The following is a 25,654-nucleotide window of genomic DNA, read 5'->3' as shown; positions in this document are numbered from 1 at the left end:
TTTAAATCTAAAAAAAAAAAAAAAAAAAAAGGGACACATGGGTGGTTCAGTTGGTTAAGCACCTGCTTTTGGTTCTTTTGGCTCAGGTCATGATCCCAGGGTAATAGGATCAAGGCCTGCTTCCGGCTCCTTGCTCAGTGGGGAGTCTGCTTCTCCCTCTGCCTGCTGCTCCCCCTGCTTGTGTGCATATACGTGTGCGGTCTCTCTCTGACTAATAATAAAATAAAATAAATAAAGTAAAATTAAATTAAATTAAAATCTTTTTAAAAAACCGTGAATATGTTCCCTTAGCTCAATTCTGGGTTCAACTGGTCAGCTAGGGGAGGGGGACTCATGAAGGTGGTTCATGGTCCAGTGAAAAAATACTATTTGAATTAGGTTTGGGTCTTAACTGATTAAAGCAATTTGTTCCAGTTTTTGATTCACCACTCAATCCTGCTGACGTCCCTGGTTTACAGTGGACAGCCTTCTATCCTGGGCAGCAGGAATCCTGGTTTACAGCTCCCTACCCCACCAGGGCCGCTGACAGGGAGGCAGACAGGCTCACGGCCTTCAGCCTGCAATCCATGGGAGAAGGGTAGTGCATGCTTGGTGGGCATGCAAAGGCCCTGCGGCAGAAATTAGGGGACTATTATCCCATCTCACATTTCAGTCTTCCCTTTATAAAGAAAAAAAAATTTATTAAGGCACTGGCCTCTTACTAAGATGCAAAGACTCCAGAATGGAACCACTGTTACTGATGATTCACTCCTTCACATGAATGAGTTCAGTAGATCCTGTGTAGGAGGACAGCTCATGACCGGGGGCCTGCAGAGAGCTGGGCACATGGGGGATGGTAGCACATAGGGAAGGGGGGCTGTAGGACAGCGGGGACATGGGACCCATAGATGGGAAGTGGATGGATGGGAACAAGAGGGAGAGATCACTTACATTTTGCCCGTGGTGATGCAGGGTGAGACTACTCTTTGGATCCTGTATTTGGGGAAGCAAGAGAAGGTGCCAACACAGTCAAGAGCCAGAGGGGAACAGAAGGGCTGGGAAATTCACAAGCTGGACAACTTGACCATACTTAAGAATGTTGCCCCATGGGTGCCTGGGTGGCTTAGTGGGTTGGGCCTCTGACTTAGGCTCCGGTCATGGTCTCAGGGTCCTGGGATCAAGCCTCACATCTGGCTCTCTGCTCAGCGGGGAGCCTGCCTCCCCTCCCTCTCTCTGCCTGCCTCTCTGCCTAATTGTGATCTATCTCTATCTCTCTCTCTCTCTGTCAAATAAATACATAAATAAATAAAATCTTAAAAAAAAAAAAAAAGAATGTTGCCCCAGGCCTGGGGATGCTACTTGACCACCAATGCCAGGACTGGGCCTATATTAAAAGACTCTCCTCTGACCTGCTATCCTGAACCCAGGCGTGTATGGGAAGCTCACTAACCAGCAGTAGAGGCAGGATTTAAAGCAATCCCTCCAAAAAAAAAAAAAAAAATAGGACAAGTAGATAAAGAATGGACAAAAGAAAGGAAGGGAGTCCTTCAGTCCCAGAAGAGCGATGTTCTGTACTGCCCCTTCCCTCCTCCACTTGAATCTCAGTATATTAGGCCAAAATGCTAGATGCACTCTTGCTCTGAGCCCCTCTGAGCAGGGGAAAGGAGCGGCGTTCCCTCCACTTCCCGCTCTGGCCTTGCCGAAGAGCTTTGTGTAGAGTAGATCTTAAAAGAAGACATGCTACATAAATCTCAACACCAAATGAAACGTTTGAAAACAATTTTGTATTCACACCCAGTCCCCATCCCAAAAGGCAAATTGCAATCATTGTCTTTAGTACTCTGTAGCTGGGTCTCATTCTTAAGCACCCCCAGGTTAGCAGGTGCCGGCTAATTTGCACAGTGGAATTGATTTGTAGGAATCCACCTCGCATCCCTGGTTCCAGGCTAGGCAGTTTAATGTGAAATGAAATCAAATTGTGTGCAGCCTATTATTTAGAAGGGAGAACCCCCCGGGTACCTGGAGTGGAAGGCCACAGCAGCGGGTTTTCCTTTTAGTGCCTGCCAAGGCTTGGCTTCCGGGAAAGGCTCTGTGTACCCGCCAGCTGACGCCTGAAATTCCACTGAGACCATTTCAAACCCTCGGTTTTTCTAGCTATTAAACTGCAAATCACCTGGGGAAAATCATCTAGTTTTCTGGCTCGAGGGAAACAGGAGAGGATTCTGACAGCAGGCAGAGGGGTGAGGCAGAGTGGGGGGTCAGATGTTCTCAGTGAGGCAATCTGCACTTCCTGCCCAAATCTCAAGGAGTCCTCAGGACTTTGTGAGAGACAGCCTTTCACTGTCCCCATTCCACAGAAAAGGAAACTGAGGCCCAGGGAGGTTAAGACATTTTCCAAGCTCCTAGAAGTGGGGGGAGCAAATCTGAAAGTGGCATTCATACCTAAGACTTCATTTCTCGGCCTCTTACATTACATGCGGCCTCTCAGAAGGGCTCTGGAGGACAGGAAGCTCTCATCTCTTGGCCTGTGGTGTGATTTTCAACTGTCAGGTGCTTCTCTAAGCCTCGGTTTCTTCTTCAAAGTGGTGTCACAGGCTGCATTGTGTCCCTCACAAAATTCGTAGGTTGAGGCCCTCACCCCCCTCCCCGGACCTCGGCATGTGACTGTCATCGGAGGCAGGATCCTTAAAGAGGGGACGAAATTAAAATGAGGCTGTCAGGGTGGGTCCCAGTCTGATCTGACTGGCGTCCCTCAGAAGCAGGGGTGACACCAGGGGTGGGTAAGCACAGACCGTGTGACCAGGCAGCAGGGAGCCAATGTCTGCAAGCCAAGGAGAGAGGCCTCCAGAGAAGCAAGCTTTGCCGGCACCTCGATCGTGGACTTCCAGCTTCTGGAGCTGTGAGAGGTGAAGTTCTGTTTGTCCAGTCAGTCTGTGGCCCTCTGTGATGGCAGCCTGAGCTGGCTAAGACAAGCAGGGAGGTGGGGTGACACTGTCTCTAAGTCGGTGTCTCAAAAACGCTCTTCCACAGGTGTCAGTGGATGGCCTGGGGATCTTGTTGAGGCTCGGTGGGTCGAGGGGAGCCTCTGCCTTCCGCACAACCTCCTAGGGCATGCAAGACGGGTTCATCCTGTCCCCCAGCATCCAACGGTCACCTCCCCACCCAGAACCCAATTCGATGCAAAAGAGAAGGTTCCCTTTAGGTAAGGGACAAGACACACCTAAAGACACAGGCACGAAAAGCCAGAGCAGGAGAAAGAGACAAGGGAGGAGTCTGGCGAGGTGTTTGCAAGCAGAAGGCACAGAGGTAACAGAGAAGGCAAAGGGCAGGCTGAGAGCTGATACACTGATTATAACCTGCTTTTGAAGGAGGCCTGCGGTGTCCTTGATACGGGGTTGCACACAAAGCTATTATCTCATGCAGGACGGGCCACGCTTAGCCCTGGCAAGAGGGAGCACTTCGGATCTCAATTAAAGTACCATAAAACCGCTTGTACACAACTCACATGCAATTTACTAGAACTACAAACAGACTGAAGTAATAGCCAGCCATTGTCAGGATCAAGCAATGACAGGTGAATGTCGTTGAGAACATCAGTGTGGTGTTTTTAAAAAAGAAGTGTCCGATGTTCAGTCAAGAAGAAGGATGTTTTTTGTACATGTGCCCCAATATTTACAGAAAATGAAGCTAAATTTCTTCGCTGAACACAAAAGATGGATAAAAAGTAATTAGCAAAATTACATCTCACTATGTAGAGCGGAGGATCCAAAGGATATTAGTAATTTAATAGACGATACAGTGACAAAAAGACACATAAAATGTCTTAAAAATTAATATTGCTTAATTCAAGTAGGGTATATCAGGGTGAAAAGTCCCACTGAATGACTAGCACTGTACACAGCACAGACCTACAGAAGCAGCAAGGAAGTTGAAACATTTTCCATCGGATTTCCATTTGGTGTAAAAATGCTCTTTGATTTAAGAACTAAGAAGACAATTTTCAGTGTAGGGGCTGATTTAAAAATCTGCCATGGGCTAGGCTGTGGTAACAGTGTAACGTGACCGGAAAGTCATGGCCCCCAAAGCTGCCCACGCCCTCATCCCACAAACTGTGACTACATAAGGTTAACGTGGCAAAGGGGAATGAAGGTCACAGATTTTTAAGGTCAACTAACCTTAAAACAGGGAGATGGTCAGGATTATAAAGGGGACCCTGGTGTAATCCCAGGGTCCTTAAAAGCGGAAGGAGGAGGCAGAAGAAGAGGGGCCAAGATGCCACGCTGTGGGCTCTGAAGTCAGGCAGGGGCGGGGAGCCGATGACACAGGTGGTCTTGAGAAGCTGGAACAGGCAAGAAAACAGATTCTCCCCCTCGAGCCTCCACCAACACCTTGCTGTTAACCCGGTGAGACCCATGTCCGACTTCTAACCTCCGCAACTGTAAGATAATAAATTTACCTTCTTTTTGAAGCCACCAAGTCTGTGGTCATTTGTCCTGGCAACAAGAGGAAACTAATGTAAGGTCAGAATTTGATCCCAAATCCAAAAGCAATCTGAGAGCTGGAAATAAATGGCAATACGTGGTCTCAGTTTCTTACTAGGAGAACTGATGACTTCCTTTGGAATAATTCAAAGATGATGTATGACATTCTCCAAATCTTCTCCAATATGGGACATTTTTTTGGAAGATTTTATTTATTTGAGAGAGAAAATGAGAGAGAGAGTGAGAGCAGGAGCAGGGGAAGAGGCTGGCAGAGGGAGAAGGGGACTCCCTGCTGAGCCTCCCTGACCCAGGGCTCCATCCTGAGCCGAAGGCAGTCGCTTAACCAACTGAGCCACCCAGGTGCCCCCAATATGGGACATCTTGCTGAAACGTGTATCAGACTTGACCCTAGATCTCTGATTCACACCATGGGAATGCCAAATAAATGCCATTACATTCTTGGATTTCATCTAGAAAAGATGCAAGATGATGGAAAGAAATCAGTGAAAGAGACAGTCCTCAAATACAGAGCAAACCCCATCCTGGGGAGGAAATGACATTAATTTTGAGTCTGAGCACTTGACAGGTATTCGTTATGGGATGATGTTAGCAAAAACTTTCAAAAATATTGAGGTTTGGCTATTCCACTGTTAAAGGGATTCAAAGTACACATTTATTATCTCAGATATGTATAGGATTTTTCTAAACCCAAAGAGCCACATGTGAAATATGTAACAAAAATAACATTTAAATAAAACAAAACTTGGACGCCTGGGTAGCTCAGTTGTTTGGGCCACTGCCTTCGGCTCAGGTCATGATCCCAGAGTCCTGGGATCAAGTCCCGCACTAGGCTCCCAGCTCCATACAGAGTCTGCTTCTCCTTCTGACCTTCTCCCCTCTCATGCTCTCTCTTACTCTCTCTCTCTCTTTCAAATAAACAAAATCTTTAAATAAATAAAACTTTAAAAAAAGGAACAAAAGCATCTCTGAAGAATGAAAGAGAAGATTCACATACAAATAATCCTGACATTACCTTCCAAACAGATTATTTTTAATCTGTTGATTAAAATGAGCATTATAGATTATAGTATAATTTTGACTAAGCAAAATATTGCTCTGTTCAGTTTTTTTTTTTTAGATTTTATTTATTTACTTGACAGAGATCACAAGTAGGCAGAGAGGCAGGCAGAGAGAGAGAGAGGAGGAAGCAGGCCCCCCGTGGAGCAGAGAGCCTGATGTGGTGCTCGATCCCAGGACCCTGGGATCCTGACCTGAGCTGAAGGCAGAGGCTTTAACCCACTGAGCCACCTAGGTGCCCCTGTTCAGTTTTCTTTATGGTATCTTTTTTCTTGGAAAAAGAAAAGTCAAATTTAAGTACTTTATGGCTCTAGATAATGTTTTAAAAGAGAGTAAAAAAGAGCCATATAGAAGATGGTAATGTATATGAAATTAAAATATGTAATACTTTTTCTTCTTAATTGTAATTATCACATACAACCCCATTGTGTTTGAACTTGATAAAATTTATAGTTCATTTCTGATTCTAAATATGGCTTTAAAAATTTTTTAAAAGATCTTATTTATTTATTTGACAGAGAGACACAGTGAGAGGGGGAACACAAGCAGAAGGAGTGAGAGAGGGAGAAGCAGGCTTACCGCAGAGCGGGATACCCAACATGGGGTCAATCCCAGGACCCTGGGATCATGACCTGAGCCGAAGGCAGACACTTAACAACTGAGCCACCCAGGCACCCCAAGAATATTTTTTGATAATTCCAGTTGCTCTACCTTAGCAGAACTGAGCAGAAACTCAACAGAAGTTTCTCCCAAATGAAATTAATTAAAAAAAACAACAACAAGATTCGGTGACTCAAGAATAGTGATCTAATTTGGAATCACTGTTAATAGAACACAAATTACATAATAATGTTTATCACAGCACTATAACCCATAATTTTGCTGAAATAAAGGCAAAAAATATATTTAATAGAATAAGCATGCAGTAATTTATAAATTATGTATGTTTTTATTTTATTACTCATCCAAACATCACTAATCCATCATAACATCCATTAATGATTGTGCAACAATCATTAAATTTAGTTGTCTTTGATATTTTGCTGACTTCGCTATACAATAATTAGAGATTTTCATATACTCTTCTGTGATTATGAAGGGATATTTGTCAAGGGAGAACAGAATCATTCTATACAACTGTTTGCTAGCTCCATATGTAACTTCTACACATTCTGTGGTTTTCATGGGTCTCTAAATTCACACCCAGTGCATGTTAGAAGCAGACCTTGTTTCATTGGATCATCGTGAGAGGACTGCACAGATCAAGACTGTAAATCCCATTTTACAGATAAGGAAACTGAAGCTCAATGAGAGAAGTTTCCAAGACCATATTTAATAGCAGAACTGAGATGCAACCGCCAGTCTGTTGGCTGCAAAAGCCCATCATGCCTCACTGCATCCACCCAAGGGAAACGAGGGATTGCTGTAATTGATGGAAATGCTAAGTGTTAGCAGAGTTCTCAGAAGGGAGAGATCGCTGGACCCAGAGTGATGGAGAATGAACCCGGAAGAATGGCTGGTGGGCCTTCTGGCTTGGGAAGAATAATGGACCATTAGTTGTCACGAAAGATCCTTCTGACTAAAACAATTAAAATATTGGATGAAGTCTGCATAATTCGCTGGATAAACGCATAAGTGAGATGGCAACAAGAGTGAAGAAGTCACAAAGCCCCCTAACAAAGGGCAACCAGTAGGCCCCTGTGGGAAGATGCCTTCAGGAACAAATTTTCTGCTGCCAGGCTCTGCATATAAGAGATGAATCCCAAGCCCAGTCAAAGGCTGACCTTGCCATTAAGATTAGGACTCTAGGGGCACCTGGGTGGCTCAGTGGGTTAGGCCTCTACCTTTGGCTCAGGTCATAATTTCAGGGTCCTGCGATCGAGCCCCACATCGGGCTCTCTGCTCAGTGGGGAGCCTGCTTCCCCAACGCTGCCTGCCTCTCTGCCTACTTGCGATGTCTGTCAAATAAATAAATAAAATCTTTAAAAAAAAAAAAAAAGACTAGGACTCTAGAGATGAGAGAATGTGAAGTAAATTCCACCAGGCAGAAGGAGACAATAAGGAAAATTGTCCCTCTGAAACAATCCCTCCCCAGAATTCAGAAGCATCAGCTAGATCTCATATGGGTTTCTGATTCAAATCCATACTGCCTCTATGGTCCAAGATCTCCAGTAGCAAAATTAAAGTAGTTACAAATAAGTAGAGGTCAAAGTTTTGTGGCTCCCTCAGGTAAGAAACAACAGCAAATGCAAATCCTTTCTGGAGGGTTTCTGCTTTAACACATGCATACGCACACCTCAAACACCACCAGACCTCAGAAACAACACAGAACCTCGAGGAATAGATGCTGAAATATAAAATCAGTATGTTGGATATGTTTAAGTAAATAGCTTAAAAATACGAATGAAAACAGACTTAAAAGAACCTCATATAACTTGGAAGTTAAGAAACATTGAAAATTGGGGCGCCTGGGTGGCTCAGTGGGTTAAAGCCTCTGCCTTCACTCGGGTCATGATCCCAGGGACCTGGGATCAAGCCCCACATCAGGCTCTCTGCTCAGCAGGGGGTCTCCTTCCTCCTCTCTCTGCCTACTTGTGATCTCTGTCTGTCAAATAAATAAATAAAATCTTAAAAAAAAAAAAGAAACATTGAAATAAAAAGTCATTGGAGGGATAAATAGCAGACTAGATCTCGCTGAAGAGAAAATTAGTAAACTGAAAACAGATTCAAAGAAAGCCGTTCAGAGAGATTAAGAGAAAGAGAGATTAATGAAAAACAAAGGGCACCTGGGTGGCTCAGTCGATTAAGCATCTGCCTTCAGTTCAGGCCATGATCCTAAGGTCTTGGGATGGAGTCTCACATCCAGTTCCTCACTCAGCGGGGAGCCTGCTTCTCCCTCTCCTTCTGCCCCTCCCCCCACTCAGGTGCATGCTCGCGCTCTCTCTCTCTCTCTCATAAATAAATACAATCTTTAAAAAAAAAGAAAAATCAAATTAGAGAATATTTCTCCAGAAAGAGAAAAATACAATGGTTTTGTTGTGACATCTGAAGATGAAATAAGTTTCTATGAGTTTTTTGAAGTTGCCAGACCTCAGATCCAAGAAGTTAGGTGTGGCAGGGACAATTGGTGCTCACCAAATATTCCATTTGCTTTCCTATGTTTCTCAGGCTTTTCTGCAATTAGGTTGGGGCCATGTGACTACTTCTACTTAATGTGACATCTAGGCCAGGTCAGTTCAAAGCAGGGTGTCTTCCTGTAGTAGATTATCAGGATGCACTCAGCAGGGAACCCTTCCCTCCTTCAGAACTGAGCCACCCAACCCTCCATGGGAACTGCTTTTGGCCAAAGGCCACTACACTGCCCACGCTATATTACCTGCCCAGGGGCAGCACACACATCCACTGAAGGTGGATATGAAGTCCTGGTCTCCCTTTCTCATTTGGGACTAGTCTGAAGGACAAACCCCATTCTAGAACATTCTGTGTGATCAGCTGAGGCCTTGCCCTTCTTGCCTTGTACAATTTTTCATGTGAAAATGCTGCAGTAGCCACTAACTTACAAATATTGAGCATATTTCTTCTTTTTTAAAATTTTATTTATTTATTTCAGAGGGAAAGAGAGAGAGAGCACAAGCAGGGGGCAAGGCAGAGGGAGAGAGGGACAAGCAAACTCCCTGCTGAGCAAGCAGCCCGATGAAGTCGGGCTTGATCCCAGGACCCTGGGATCATGACCTGAGCAGAAGGCAGACACTTACCCAGACTGAGCCACTCAGGTGCCCCTAGAGCATATTTTTAGATATTAACTATAAAACAAGTGGAGGAGAAAATCAAATGCTAAAATGCAAAAAGAAATAAAGTAAAACTCAATCCAAAGAAAACAAGAAAAGAAAGGAAAACTAAACAGAGAAAATAATGAATAGAAACTATATAAAATGATCAAAATAAATGTAAATATATCAATAATCTTTAAAAATATAAACAGCCTAAACTGTCAATTAAATGACAAATACTGTCAGACTAGATAAAACCCAACTGTGTGCCATTTACACAAGATACAATTAAAATATAAGGTCAGGGAGGGGTTAAAAGTCAAAGGAAGGAAAGAAATAAAACAGACAAATAACAAAAACAATAAAGCTGGAGTTGCTATATGACAGATTCTAAGAAAGCATTACTACATAGCAAGAGAATTACTACAAAATATTAAGAAATTTACTGCAAATTAAGAAATTTACTGCACCACCACCATCATGGTGGAAGATTTTAACATATCTCCAAGCTGGATAGATCAAGCAGAATAAAATCAGTAATAATCGAAAAATTTTGGATCTTACAGAACATATATGCAATAGTGTCCCCAACAACTGAAGATTATACATTATTTCCAGACACATTTAGAAGATTTGTGAAAATTGATTATGTACTGAACCATAAAGCTAGACTTAACAGATTTCAAGGATGGGATTGATACAGAGGACACTCCCAGGCAGCAATCAGTTAATTTAAATCAATAACAAATACTTCAGACTTTGGGAATTAAAAAAAAAAAATGCAAACACACTTCTAAGCAATTGTAAGTTACTTAAGAAATCAAAATGGAAATTAGAAATGAATTTAAAAAGCACATGTGGTCTGCAGTTAAAGCAATACTTGAGGAAAACATATGTACTCAGTTGCTTACATTAGAAGGCAGAGTGATTAACTACAAAGTCAGAGCAGAAACAGCAAAAGGAACCCAAAGCAGAAAGAAAATAATAAAAAATAACAGAAATTAGAGATATAAAACACATAATAGAGAGGCTCCACTGAGCCACAAATCTACCTCTTTTCAAATATTAAAAAAAAAAAAGACAAACTGGCAAGATTAATTAAGAGAAGGAAAAAAACAAAACCACATGATTATGTCAATAGACAGAAAAAGCATTTCATGGTAAGAAGACACTCAACAAAACAGGAATAAAACTTCTTCAACCCAGGGGCACCTGGGTGGCTCAGTCTGTCCATTAAGCTTCAGACTCTTGGTTTCGGCTCAGAACATGATCTCAGTGTGTCAGGTCAACCCCCGTGTGCTGAACCCACCCCCTCCCGGTAGAGTCCTACCTTGAGCCTCTCCTTGAGTCCTGTGATGGGCTCTGCACTCAGCGATGGGTCTGCTTGGGATTCTCTCTCTTTCCTTTTCCCTCTCCCTCCCCTTTTTTTCTTCTTCCGCCCTCCCCACTCTCTCTCAGTAAATAAATAAATAAAATCTTAAAAGAAAAAAAAATTTTAAACTTCTTCAGCCCAGTAAAGGCCACCTATGAGAAACTCATAGCTAATATACCTAGTGGTGGAAAATGGAATGTTTTCCCCCTAAGACAGGGAACAAGATAAGGATGTCTGCTCTTGCCACTTCTATGCCATATCATAGTGCAAGTTCCAGCTAGGTCAACTGGACAAGGAAAAGAAAGAAAAGGTATCTAAATAGGAAAGCAAGATGCAAAACTACATTTGCAAGTGATATAATCTTACATATAGGAAATCCTAAGGGATCTACTAAAAAACTATTAGAACTAATAAATGAGTTCAGCAAGGTTGCAGAACATAGGATCGATATACAAAACTAAGTTTTATTTTTATATACTATCAATGAACAATTTGAAAATGAATTTAAGGAAAAAATTCCATGTACAGCAGTATCAAAAATAATACAATGCTTAGGAATCAATATCACAAACTCTTTTAATGGTGTGAGACCTGGGCCCTGAAAACTACAAAATATCAGTGAAAGAAATTAAAGACCTAAATAAATGCAAAAACATCCCACATTCATGGATTGAAAGACTTAATATTGTTAAGATGGTAATGCTCTCCAAATTGATCAACAGACTCAATGCAATCCCTAAAATAAATCCCAGGGGCCTTGTGTTCATTTGTCTTGCAGAAATTGACATGCTGCTCCTTAAATTCATATGGAAATACAAGAGACCCTGACCAGCCAAAACAATCTGGAAAAGGAAAAACAAAGTTGAAAGATTCACATATCTCGGGTCTTCTTACAAAGCTACACTAATGAAGACAGTTTGGTACCAGCATAAGAACAGATAAATCAACAGGATAGAAGTTACAGTCCAGAAGTAAACCCTCACATACTCAACTGATTTTCAATAAAGGGCCCAAGACAATTTATTGAAGAAGGAATAGTCTGGGTCACAGATCTGAGTGTAAGAGATAAAACTCTTAAAAGAAAATATAGAACTAAATCTTCATGACCTCAAATTAGCCAAAGGATTCTTAGATATGACACCAAAATCACAAGCAAGAAAATAATTTTAAAAAATAGATAATAGCAAAATTTTAAACTTTTGTGCTTCCAAGGATACTAACAGTAAAGTGAAAAGATGGTGCACAGGATGGGAGAAAATATTTGCAAATCATGTATCCGATTAGGGATTTATATCTAGAATATATAAAGAACACCTATGATTCAACAACAAAAAGACAAATGACGCAATTTAAAAATGAGGAAAAGAGGGCTGCCTGGGTGGCTCAGTGGGTTAAAGCCTCTGCTTTCAGCTCAGGTCATGATCCCAGGGTCCTGGGATCGAGCCCCGCACTGGGCTCTCTGCTCAGCAGGAGCCTGCTTCCTCCTCTCTCTCTGCCTGCCTCTCTGCTTACTTGTGATCTCTCTCTCTGTCAAAGAAATAAATAAAATCTTTCAAAAAAAAAATGAGGAAAAGACTTGAACAGGTAGTTCTCCAAAGAAGATATACAAACGGTCAATAAACACATGAAAAGATGCTCAACCTCCCTAATCATTAGGGAAATGCAAATCAAAAGTACATCCTACACGGTAGGATGGCTACTGTCAAAAAAACCCAAACAAGCAAAACCAGAAAACATGCATTGACAAGGACGTTGAGAAACTGGAACCTTAGGGAACTGCTGGTGGAAACGTTAAATGGTGCCGTTGCTGTGGAAAACAGTATGGTGGTTTCTCAAAAAATTACAAACAGAATTACCAAATGATCCAGCAATTCTACTTCAGGGTATATACCCAAAAGAACTGAAAGCAAAATCTCAAAGAAGTATTTGTACACCTATGTTCATAGCAGCATTAACCACAAGAGCCAGAACATAGAAGTAATCCAGTATCTATTGATAAGGGAATGAATAAGCAAAATCTGGTAGATACATATAAAAATACCATCCAGCCTCAAAAATGAAGGAAATTCTGACATGTACAACATGGATGAATCTTGAGGAAATTATGCTAAGTGAAATTAATAAGCCAGTCACAAAATGACAAACACAGTATGATTCCATTTATAGAAGGTACTAGAATAGTCAAAATTATAAAGACAGAAAGTAGAATGATGGTTTTCAGAAGCCAGGAGGGAGGGGGAAATAGGGAGTTATTGTTTAATGGGTACAGAGTTTCAGTTTTACAAGATAAAAAAGAATTATGGAGGGGCGCCTGGGTGGCTCAGTGGGTTAAAGCCTCTGCCTTCGGCTCGGGTCGTGATCCCAGGGTCCTGGGATCGAGCCCCGCATCGGGTTCTCTGCTCGGTGGGGAGCCTGCTTCCTCCTCTCTCTCTGCCTGCCTCTCTGCCTACTTGTGATCTCTGTCTGTCAAATAAATAAATAAAATCTTAAAAAAAAAAAAAAGAATTATGGAGATTTATGGTGGTGCTTGTTACACAACAATGTGAATATATTTAATACCATCGGGTAAGATGATAAATTTTATGTTAAATGTATTTTATGACAATAAAAAAAATAGTTAAGCATAGAGTTACCACATGATCTAACATTCCACTCCCAGACATGTACTTAGGAGAACTGAAAACATATTCATACAAAAACGGATACTTAAATGTTCATAGCACCATTATTTGTAATAGTCAAAAAATGGAAACTCAAGGATCCATCAACTGATGAATGAATAAACAAACAGCAATGCATCCATACAATGGAATATTAGGCAGCCACAAAAACAAATGAAATACTAATACATGGTACAGCATGGATGAACTTGAAAACATTGATGCTTGGTGAAAGAAGGCATTCATGAAAGGCCACTTATTACACTATCCAGTTTATATGAAATACTGAGAAGAGGCAAATCCATAGAGACAGAAAGTAAATCAGTGGTTGCCATGGCAAGTAGGAAACAACCGCTAATGGGTACAGAGTTTCTTTCTAGGGTAATGAAACTGTTCTAAAATTGACCATGCTGAGAGTTTGTGGAACAGACTTTGTGTAGGTCACTATACTAAAACCCCCCAGGCTGTGTACTTTTAAAAGATGAATTTTATGTTATGTGAATTATGTCTCAACAAAGCTGCTGTAAAAAAATTCTTTTCACAAAGACAATTCAGCTGCAAGATGAGTTGTTCCGTCCCCCACGCCACAGGCTGCCATTCATGTAGCTTAGCAGGTAACGGTGTTCTTTGGGGGTGGGCAATAGGGTGGCCCTGTGGGACAATCATGCAGGTACATTCTACCACCCACTCAGGAACATATTCTAATAATATACAGTTTTCCATAGAATAAATAGGCAACGCTCTCCAACTCATTGTGGCTGGCAAAATCCTAATCCAAATCCAGGCAAGGGCAGTATCTGAAGGAAACATTACACATCAACTCATTAGGTTTAAGGCTCCTTGGGGTGCCTGGGTGGTTCATCGGTTTAAAGCCTCTGCCTTCAGCTCAGGTCATGATCCCAGGGTCCTGGGATCGAGCCCCGCATTGGGCTCTCTGCTCAGCAGGGAGCCTGCTTCCCTTCCACTCTCTCTGCCTGCCTCTCTGCCTAATTGTGATCTCTGTCTGTCAAATAAATAAATAAAATCTTTAAAAAAAAAAAAAAAGATTTAAGGCTCCTTAACAGGAGCACCTGGATGGCTTAGTCAGTTAAGCATTTGACTTTGGCTCAGGTCATGATCTCCGGGTCCTGGGATCGAGCCCCGCGTCAAGCTCCCTGATCAGTGGGGAGCCTGCTTCTCCCTCTCCTTCTGCTCCTCCCCCTGCTTTGTGTGCTCTCTCTCTCTCTCTCTAGTTAAAAATTAAAAAAAAAAAATCTTAAGGTTTCTAAACAGGGGGTGCCTGGGTGGCTCAGTCGGTTAAGCATCTGCCTTCAGTTCAGGTCATGATTCCAGGGTCCTGGGATCGAGACCCGCATCGGGCTCCTTGCTTAGTACGGAGCCTGCTTCTCCCTCTGCCTCACACTCCACTTACACTCTCTCTCTGTCCCTCTCTGTCTCTGACAAATAAATAAAACCTTAAAAAAAAGAAAGTGTTCCTAAACAACTGATTCCAGCAATAGATTAAAAAGATACTACATCAAAAAAAAAAAAAAGATACTACATCATGACCAAGTTTTACTTAAATGCAACGTTGACTTAACATTAGTAAATCAGTTGGTGTAATTCACCACACTAATATCTTAAATAAATCATACACGACCATCTCAAAAGATGGACTGGTAGGGGGAAGAAAAAGATTTTGTAAAATTCATTCTTAAAGGGAAAAAATCCTAGAAAACAAGGAGTAGAAAGGAATATCCTTAAATTGATAAATGTTATTTACATACATACATACACAGAAGCTACATTATTTTAAACGATGAAATGCTGAAAGCACTCCTTTTCATTAAAATCAAGAACAATATAAAAATACCTGCAATCATACTTCATCACGTATTTTTTTTTTAAGATCTTACTTATTGGAGAGAGAGAGATGTGAGCAAGAGTATGAGCTGGGGGTTGGGGCAGTGGGAGAGGGACAGACAACTCCCTGCTTAGCAGAGAGCCTGACACGGGGCTAGATCCCAGGACCCCAAGATCATGACCTGAGTCAAAGGCACATGTTTAACTGACTGAACCACCCAGGGGCCCCATTCTTATCGTATTTTAATAAGCTCCCGATGATTCTGATGGTGGTGATCCAAGTACACCCTTTGAGAAACCTCAGGCTGGAGAAACCATTTGCCTGTTGAGTTGGTTCCTGGTTCCCCAGTGCCCAAACCCACCTACCCAACAACACACCATCTGGCTATGTTTCCTTTCTTTCATAATAGTCCCGCTGTTCTATTTCATTTTTCTTGGATCTTCACAACAGCCCTGTGAGACTAAATTAACAGATATTATCTCCATTTCACAGATCAGGAAACTGAGGCTCAGAGGGTGGGGAAGTGGCCCAGTCCATACAGCTCATTAACATACCAAACGAGAGGCTACTCAGGGCCTCTGTATGAAGACTTGATGATGGTAATGGCAGCCAACATTACTGACTGGTCCCCAGGTGCCAGGCACTTCACATGGGACATCTCATTACCATAACCCCAGGAAGCAGATAGTTTCATCACCCCATTTTACAGGTGCAGAAACCGAGGTCAGAAGATTAAGTATCTTGCCCAAGGTCACTCCATAGACTGGGTATCGGAACCCAAAGAGCCCACCAAAAGTAAGCTTAGCATTTGTAGGAGGTCTATTCTAAATATTCACGCAAATTATGTATGCATTTTTCTCCTCAATATACTTGCACCTGTTTTAGCAACAAACATTTCTGTCCCCCTCCCCCAGCAAATCCTCAAGTAAAAGTACCCTCCAGGCAGACAGAGCCCCTGTTTGCTCCATGAACCTTGAGCATGGGGCCCCAAAGCCCGGGAGTGGATATAAGTACCCAAGGAAGGTTTCAAAGCAAATAGTGGATGTGAGGTTCAATGCTGGTTCTCTGCCTCTGACTAGCACCATTTTACTGAAAAGGATACTGTCACCTCCATTGTCTATGGAAAACTGGACAGAAGAGACATGTTCCTCTTTAGCACTCTGGGGTTTTCTGGTCCTCGTCTTCAGGATCTCCATGCTTCAGAAGCCCACAAAGTACCCATTGAGACCTTCACTTCCCCTTCACGTCTTTCCTGGGCACCTGCTCTGAACGTGACCTTGCCCAAAACACCCAGAGGGACATCTCAGCAGCACCCGTAACCCCGCCCCCCAAAGTGCCCACACCTGCCCCGTGCTTCCCTGTTTCAGGCCTTTGCCCACACCGGTCCTCCACCTACTTGGCTTGGCCCACATCCCACAAGCTACCCACCCTCAACCCATCTTCAAGATCTCTCCTGTCACGGGGCCATCCCTGGGCCCTTCCTCCCCCATGGTGGAAGTGGCCGATCCTTCCTCTGGGTCTTTGAGGACACACCCTAACCCACTTTGCAACAGAAGCACACATCCAAATTTTAAAAATGCTTAGGGGCAGTATTTGTATGGATTATTCTGAGTCTGGCACAGAATGACACCTTGCACATGAGTGGATGAATCCAAGAATTCACCCTGTGCTCCTACTAATCACAGCCACTCGTGGTCTGTGGGTAGAACCCAGCAGAGAATCCCATTAGGAGGAGACACGGCCCTGGAAGCCCACGGGAGGTGTCCTGCAAGGCCAGCCTCATTTCTAATTTGTCTGTCCCCTGCCACGTCCCTCGTCTCTTCCCACCAGACAGCCCTGCCTCACGTTCTGTCACCCCCAGTGCCACCCAGCTGCAGCCACCCAGCCTCACAGCCTTTCGGGACAGAGCCCAGCAGTCTGCCCGCACCTCATCTCCATCCCGGGGGCTGAGGGTGCCCGGGTCTTAGGCCTCTGAGGAAAGTTGGAAGTACTTGGCAGTCTGCTGCGTGAAAGGTCTCCCTTCAGTCTGGGACATCCTCCAGCTCAAACTTCCCACCCTGACATTAACACTGGTTCATCTTCAGTCCAAAAGAAAGGGAATGTGACCCGGCACCGAGGTGTATATGAAATGTCTTCTCCGCCAGGGAAGGGGGGTGGGCCCATGTGCCTTGGCTCCCCAGCCGTGTGGCCCCACCTCAGGCCGATTACAAATGCAGATTGTCAAGGCATCCCAGGAGCCTCGGGGAGGCTGCCATGTGAGCTCCCAGGCCCAGGAGTCCATGATAGGGCCAGGGCTGAGGCCCACGGGACCACCCTCCTGTTCGCCCCAAGCCACACCAGGCCCGAGCCTCCTGCAAGTGGTAAGGACAAGGGCAAAACCACACACCCGAGGCGACTTGGCCCTTGCCTGCTTTCAGGCACCCAAGGGAGGGCCCCAAAGGAAACTTCTACCCAGCCGGATACCCCTGGCTACCTATCTTCAGCTCATATGTGGAATCTCCATAAAGGCTTCGTTTGGGATAAAATAGAGATGTCACAGGGAAGGGGTGTCTTGGGATCCCTCCTATTTCCAGGTTCAGTATAGGTGGGGGAAACGGGAGGCTCGCTGGCTGCAGACAAAGCCAGCACACGCCCCCCACCCCAGGGGGCAAAGACTTTGCCCTTGCCACCCCCCAGGAACTCAGCACATACCTGGGGCACCTGGTCGATGCTAAACAGCCGGGGCAGTTTCAGGCTCAGCATCTCGAAGCTGGGTTGGGATGGCCGGTGGTGGACAGCTGTTCCCCGTCGCCGGCTCATTGTTCTGACATGGCTCGGGGTGCTTGTGGCCAGCCGGTGCCAGGGCTGCTTCCCTGTAAGAGGACGGCATGAAGAAATCCAGTCAGCCCCAGCCTAACTCCAGCTGGATCAAGACTGTCAGATTGTTTAACCACGGAACAAACACTTGCTTGTGACGGCAAAATAATCAGGCTTCCTTAAAAACAGCAGCAGGTCTATCAGACCGCTGAGTCATTTATTCCGAGAGGGCTGGAGGGAGGTCATTCATGCCTGGTAGGGGCGATCATGAAACTGCAGAGCTAGAAGAGCCGTGGAGGCCCCAGGTCCCCTCACGTCAGACATTGGGGCCAGAAGGGGGCAGTGACTTCTCTAAGGCTAGGGGACAGCTGAAGTAGCTGGCTCACGGCAGCATCGTGGGCTGCCCCTGGGCCGGCCGTGTGATCCCAAGTCTGTGTCCACTCAGCGGGCAGAGGAGGACAAGGGCCTTGCCCCAGATCACCCAAAGAAAAGCAGCTCTTCCAGAAGGCCGACGGGAGCATTGTTGCCCTGAGACACACACAAGAAGCAGACAAGCAAATCCGAGGCACTTGTAGGGGACAAAACAACTCCAAGTAACGAGGCTGTTTAAATGCAAGATTAAGACTGCTTAACAGCTGTGAGTAATGTGAGCTAGAGGGGCCTGAAGCCCTCAGGACCGCCTAAGAAATAGAAACATGCAAGCTGGGTTTAGCAAAGAAAGAGCAATGCTAGGAATTTACCCTGGTTAATGCCCCCCCCCCCACCACTCCCATCATTGCTGAGCCAAGATCTGCCCCATCCTTAGAGCTCCCCCAGAGGAATTCTGTCCCTGCCTCTGAAAGTCCAGAAACCCTGCCTGTACCTCTCATGTGACACCAACCACCTCTGCCTACAAGCAAAACTACCTGCCCAAGTGCTTGGAGAGGACACTCCTGGGATGGCTGGAAACTCTGGGTGTCTGCCTGGCTCACACTGGGCCTTCAGCGAAATGCTTAACACCATTCATTAAAGCAACGGCGCTTGTCCTCTGAACTTAAAGTGTGGTTTTCGTTTTGTGGTTTGTTTACACTTTTGCTGCTTATTATAGTCTTTATGTTCTATGTGTTATTATCTAGAACTCTGGGGCACCTGGGTGGCTCAGTCAGTTAAGCGTCTGCCTTCGGCTCAGGTCATGATCCCAGGGTCCAAGGATCGAGTCCCGCATCAGGCTCCCAGCTCAGCAGGGAGTCTGCTTTTCCCTCTGTCTTTTCCCCTCTGCTCATGCTTATGCTCTTTCTCTCTCTCTCTCTCTCAAATAAATAAAATCTTAAAAAAAAAATAGAACTCTGTAACAAAATGCAATGTATTTATGTTTCATTGCCATGAATTTGCTTCTTTCTTAAAAACGCTGATGTATTATTCACAAGTCCAAAGGGGGAAACGACCCAAGTGTCCACCAGCAGAAGAATGGGTAGACAAAATAACAAAATACAGTCTAGGCACACAATGGAATATTATTCAGTCTTAAAAAGGAATGATACTGTGATCGGCACTTCCACATCAATAAAACTTGAAAACGTTATGCTGAGGGAAACAAGCCAGTCACAATAGAACAAATGGTGTAGGATTCCACTTACCCAAGGTACCTAGAGTAGGCAAATTCATACAGACAAAAAGTAGATTAGAGGCTGGATTGGTGGAGGAATGCGGCATTGTTGTTTCATGGGTACTGAATTTCTGTCTGGGATGACAGAAAGTTCTGGAAACGAGGGGTGGTGACGGTTGCACAGCGTTCTGACTGTGATGTCACTGAATTAGACACTTAAAAATCGTTACACGATTTCACATTGTGCATATTTTACCACAATAAAAACGTGTGTAGTATTTCCAAGCTACAGAATAATGAAGAAAATAATTTTTTTTAAGATTTTATTTATGTATTTGTCAGAGAGAGGAGAGGCAGGCAGAGTGGCAGGCAGAGGCAGAGGGAGAAGCAGCTCCCTGCAGAGCAAGGAGCCCGATGTGGGACCCGATCCCAGGACGCCGGGATCATGACCTGAGCCGAAGGCAGCCGCTTAACCAACTGAGCCACCCAGGCATCCCGAAAATAAATAATTTTTTAAGAAAATAATTTTTTAAAGCACACTTTACCTAAGTTAAAGAAAATAAAAGTTAATACTTTGCAAACAACATCAATGTGAGTGGGCCATAGTCCACCTTCGTTCTCTCAGTTTTGCAGGCCTAATTACCAAGGCTCCCACACTCTCTGAAGCACCATGATCTCACCCAGTGGCAGGACACAAGGTGGAGGTCTGGTACTGGGGGGGACCTCAGGCACACCAGGAAATCCTCCGGCAATGGGAGCAAGGCTGGTCTCCACACACCTGCCCACCTTGGTCCTCTAGTACTCCCTCAAGTAGCCTCAATGTCATGGGAAAGACAAAGAAAAGGAACAGTCCCCTTCTCTCCCAGCACATACCATCCCAATACGATGACCAGCCTAAACTGCAAACATAAGGGGTAATGACAATAGCAGAGGAGTCCCCAACTTCTTCATTCAGCCACTGTTTACCACATGTTTATCACGTGACAGGTACGGGTAAGTCTAAGTGTGTAATTGAGGATTCTCCATGGGCTGCTATGGCTTGAAGGACATGGTGAGAATTAAACAGATACAAAAATTGTATGGGTTTGGGGTGCCTGGGTGGTGCCATTGGTTAAGTGGCCAGCTCTTGGTTTTGGCTCAGGTCATGATCTCAGGGTCCTGGGATCAAGCCTCATGTCAGTCTCCACATTCCGCAGGGAGTCTGCTCAAGGAATCTCTCTCTCCCTCTGCTCCTCCCCCTGCTCATGCTCTCTCTCTCTCTCTAAAATAAATAAATAAAGCCTTAAAAAAATTGTATCGCTTTGTGACACATAGAATGGACGGAAGTAGGCAGCCTCCATACCATTCTCTTCTTTCACTGCACAGGAAAAAAAAGAGGAGTAAGACAGTCACTGTCCCCAACAAATGTATAAAGAGATGAGACACCCAACTAGCTAGCACAAGTCACCCTGAGAAGGAGGGAAACTTTCATCCACTGCACCAACCCCGTCCTTCTCACCTTGCTCCCTGGCCCATCTCATTCACCCCCACTGTGGCCATCTCAGGAGGCAAGGCAGGGCAGGGCAGGGCCTGGGTGCTGGATCCAAGCCACTTGCATTCAAAGACCAGTGCAACCTGCGCAACCCTGGGCAAGGAATGTTAACGCCTGTGCCTTGGTTACCCTCGGTAAAATGGAAACAACGGTAGTACTTTCTTCATGGGGGTGTCATGATGCTGAAACGCCAGAACCCATGTAAAGGGCCTGGCGTAAAGTAAGGGTCCAACAAACACTTGCTATTAGTATTAATTTTTAGAGAGGAAGATTCATTTTCTATTCTACAGGCAAGAAAATGGAAGCGTGGAAAAGCTGTGGGGTTTGCCCAAGATCACACAGCGAATGGCTGCTAGAAAACTAGGATTTGATTTCTGGGTTTGTAAGTTCCTTTTCAGTAGAGAAGGGACTTTGAATAAAGGTTATGAAGAACTAGCACAGAGCACTAGGTCTTAATTTCCCTTTGCTGCTGAGAGAAGGACCACGCAGAATGTTTACGATGATGTTTATAACCCAGAGGCTAAAGGATGGCCCTCCTTGTCTGTTGATCAGGTTGAGACAAACTCTTGGGTAAGACTTGACCTTGGCTCTTACAAAAGCTCGAGATTTCTTGCGTCCTGTCTTTGTACCAAGGAAGCAGGAACTCTTCCATTAAACCACTGTTAGGTTGCATCTGAAATGTAAACCTTTCTGTCTGTCGAAATCATGAAACAACCCTGGCTTATGATTCATACGTTGTATCCCTTCTTAATCACGGCAGATGTAATTGAACATCAATGAACTCACTGGTGTTTTTCGTTCCCATCACACGCCAAGCTCTTAATTTCACCAACACTATAAAAACCAGAGTGTAGGGGCGCCTGGGTGGCTCAGTGGGTTAAAGCCTCTGCCTTCGGCTCAGGTCATGATCTCAGCATCCTGGGATCAAGCCCCGCATCGGGCTCTCTGCTCAGCAGGGAGCCTGCTTCCTCCTCTCTCTCTCTGCCTGCTTCTCTGCCTACTTGTGATCTCTGTGAAATAAATAAATAAAATCTTTAAAAAAAAAAAAAAACACAGAGTGTAATTTCCAGTATTTCAAACAGCAGCTTGGTTTGCTGTCTCTGTCTGCAGAGGCCTAGAAATAAGAGTGAATAAGACAAAAGGGCTTCAGACAGTTCCCATTAGAGACACAATGTGAAGCTTGGCTAAGATTTCAACGGTACATTGGTGTTCCATGTGAGATTCATTTAAATGAGGGTCCCACAGCTTAAAGATATGTTTTAGGACAGCTAAAAGAAAGGGAAATGGGCTATAACATATTCTCCAAGACCTGCCAAGTTCTCCTGAAATAGCCCTAAACAACACTAAAAAAAAAAAAAAAAAAAGGCCAAATCATCACAACAAAATCACCATCAAATTTGCAGCTAGTCCTCTCAGATTACTCCGATTTAAGACCAAACAAAATTAATACAAGGTGAAACTTGCCCCTGACCACCTCACCCCTTTCAGACTAGCATTCCATCCTTATTCCTGGAGGTCCCTCCCCTCCTAGAAATTTCATCCTATACACTGATTCCAGGCCCTGAGGACTTGGCCAGCAAAGCCTGTAACCTCGCAAGTATACCTACATATAAAGTTGCTGAATAGAAGTTGATGGGCTATTCTCCCAATGAGAAGGTCCAAAAAAAATGTATAACTTCTGGGATGCAGATGAACTAGTACACAATCTCTCTCTCTGTAACATTAACTTACTAACGTGGCTAGACATATTAGAATCCCTAACTATATGCTTTTTCCACTGACATCTCACAGAAATAAGTGTATTCACCATCTTCACAAGCATCTTCGATAATAGTATCTTCATAACTATAGCCATGTTCTAGAATTACTAACATAGTTTAAGTGAAAAATAGTCTCATTTCCATATGAGTTATATGAGGTCTGTGCCTTTTTTTTTTTTTTTTTTTGAGAGAGAGAGGACACGTGGTGCAGGGGAGGAGCAGTGGGAGAGGGAGAGAGAATCTTAAGCAGGTTCCGCGTCCAGCACTGAGCCCGACGTGGGGGTCCATCTCACAACCCTGAGATCACCACCGGAGATCGTGATTAAAGCTGAGATCAAGAAATCAAGAAATCAAGGACCCTTCACCAACTGAGTCACCCAGGCGTCCCTGAGGTCTAGAGAAGCTGTGCTTAATGCCGCTGTTACACAATGTACCCTGAGTCGGAAGTATTCATTTGCTATTATTATACTGCACATGGTTTGCTTTCAAACACTTCACACAGATAGCGTGATATGAAATGGTTAGGTTTAACCCATACCCCTGGGGAGGGGGTTAATTAGCATGTGAAAGACGAAGCAGAAACTCACACTCCAGAAGCCACACCTTTGGTTCAGCACGGGTTATTTCTGACCCACACCAAAGGGTTTGCGAATTAGCGCAATGGGTGCTGTTTAACTGGCAAAATGAGTGGAACAGAAGATGTGGGAGCTGATGAGAAGGATCCTCCTGGCACCCATCCTCTTGCATGAGCCGGGACAGTGACTGGATGCCCCAGGGTGACTCCCCCCTGAATGAGCCCAGGTGAGCCCTGTAGGGAGGATTCAGGAGCCTAAAGCCAAGGAGAAGTTCAGCTGCTGCAGGCCCCCAGATAAATGTTGTATCAACTTTACACGTGCTTACAGAAAAGGTGTGCAAAAGCATTAAAGAGGGTAGTGCTGGGACTTCACCTGCCCACAGAATAGGCCATCTTCTTGCTCTGACACCTGCTGAAAAATATGTGGATGGCAGGGGAACTCAGCCTGAGACTCTCACTGTGCTGTGCCCGTGCCGCCTGGCCGTGAGGGTTTGGGGGTCCCCTTGCTCTCAGTTACCTCCAAACATGGACACACTTTCAGACACTCTCAGCTGGAAGTCACACCACTGTTTCATGTACCGGGAAAGAAGTGCTGCCCATTGTAATCAGGAGATGAAGGCACCCTCTGGAAATGAATCCTGATTTCAGAGCTCATAAAACACCACCACCATAGGAATTGATGAAATACAGAGACTAGAAGTGAGCGATTGGCTTGGGTCAGTTCGCCATGGCTACTCCTTCCATCTTCCTACTCTGCTCTTGAAAGGGATCATTAAGGTCTCCTTTATAACAAAACCAGCTCTTACAATGGGAGGCCACGTCCCTGAAATAAATCTCAATCTGGGTTACACTTTCTGCCCAAGTCTCCATCTGTATAACATTTTCTCTCTCTTTCAGTTGCTTGTGTGTGTCAGGTGCCTTCTGGAAGGATCCCAAACAAGCACGGATGGGGAGAGTTTCAGGTTACAGTGTCTCCCCCAAAATGCCCATACAGCCAACCGATTGTTCAAAATAAAGGAATGCAGTGGGCCCCAAATGTGAAAAACTCTGGATGGACCCAACTATTATGCTACTTCCTCTTTTCTGGAAAAAAAAAATTAGGCTGGAAAACAAAAAACTCATAGTCAGGCATATGTAGCAAAAACAAAGAAGGCTGTTTGGTAGGGAATTTTTCCCATGCTTGCTTTAGAAAACTAGAAACATGAGATCAGGAAGCTGCTGAGAGGTCTCTAATTCAAGTTACCACCGGACGCATGAATGTCATCAATGGCATTTCAGACAAGAAGTCGTACATTTTACCCAAAGAAGCAACGTTCAGAGGGAGTTCAGGTTTCATGAAGAGACGGTGGGGAGGACCAGAGAGAGGACGGGTGGCCAGCTGGCCAGCTCACCTCTGATTCCCTCCTTCCCTCGGGGCTCCTGTCTAGATCTCCTTTATGTTAACCCGAAACAGCACAGAGCCCAGGAGGCAACCAGGGCAGAGTTTTCCTCCCATCACTGTGCCAGAAGGCCCCTCCCAGAGGACCACTAAATGGTCCTCGCCACCACAGAGGGTTGAATGTGCACTAGGGAAGCGGGGGAATAGGGGTGGACAGAATCTAAGAGCAGCCCCAAGCTGCCTGCAGACTCCTGCTTTACCTTAAAAATGCATATGAAAATTAAAATGTTTTGTGCATCAAAGGGTACTATCAAGAGAGTGAAAAACAATGGGAAACCATATACCCGATGAGACTCATATCCAGAATATATAAAGAACTCCTACAACTTCACAATGACAATAACCCAATTAAAAAATGGGTAAAGGACTTAAATAGACATCTCTCCAAAGAACACATACACAGGACCAACAAGCACATAAAAGCATGTGGTTCAGCAGCACTAGTCATTAGGGAAACGTAAGTCAAAACTACAGTGAGATACCAGTTCACACCATTAGGATGGCTGCCAAAAAAAAAAAAAAAGGAACTAGAGTAGATGAGGATGGAGAAAAACTGGAACCTTAGCTCATCGCTGGGAGGAATGTAAGATGGTGCAACCACTCTGGAAAACAGTATGGCTGTCCCTCAAAAAACTACCCAGAGAATTACTGTAGGATCCAGAAATCCCACTTCTGGGGACAAACCCAAAGGAATTAAAAGCAGACACCAAACAGATATCTGTACACCCGTGTTCAGAGCAGCAGTATTCACAACAGGCAAAAGGCGGAAGTGACCCCAGTGTCCATCA

At 44.4% G+C, this 25,654-nt stretch overlaps 1 protein-coding gene across 1 annotated transcript in view; it reads right to left on the bottom strand.

Annotated features, from left to right (window-relative positions):
- Positions 1–17,939, bottom strand: part of PAQR5 (progestin and adipoQ receptor family member 5) — a gene marked incomplete at its 5' end in the record, with an annotated part of 43,396 nt that extends 25,457 nt beyond the window's left edge. Inside the window, one exon of the mRNA XM_080807403.1 lies at positions 17,874–17,939. Coding sequence (XP_080663529.1) covers positions 17,874–17,924 — 51 coding nt within the window. The remainder of the gene's footprint in view (positions 1–17,873) is intronic.
- Between the last annotated feature and the right edge of the window lie 7,715 nt (positions 17,940–25,654).

Source organism: Martes martes (genome assembly GCF_963455335.1).
Source record: "Martes martes genome assembly, chromosome: 7".
NCBI lineage: Eukaryota > Metazoa > Chordata > Mammalia > Carnivora > Mustelidae > Martes > Martes martes.
Note: the sequence above shows the minus strand (reverse complement) of the source record. Positions and strands in the feature narration are given on the sequence as shown.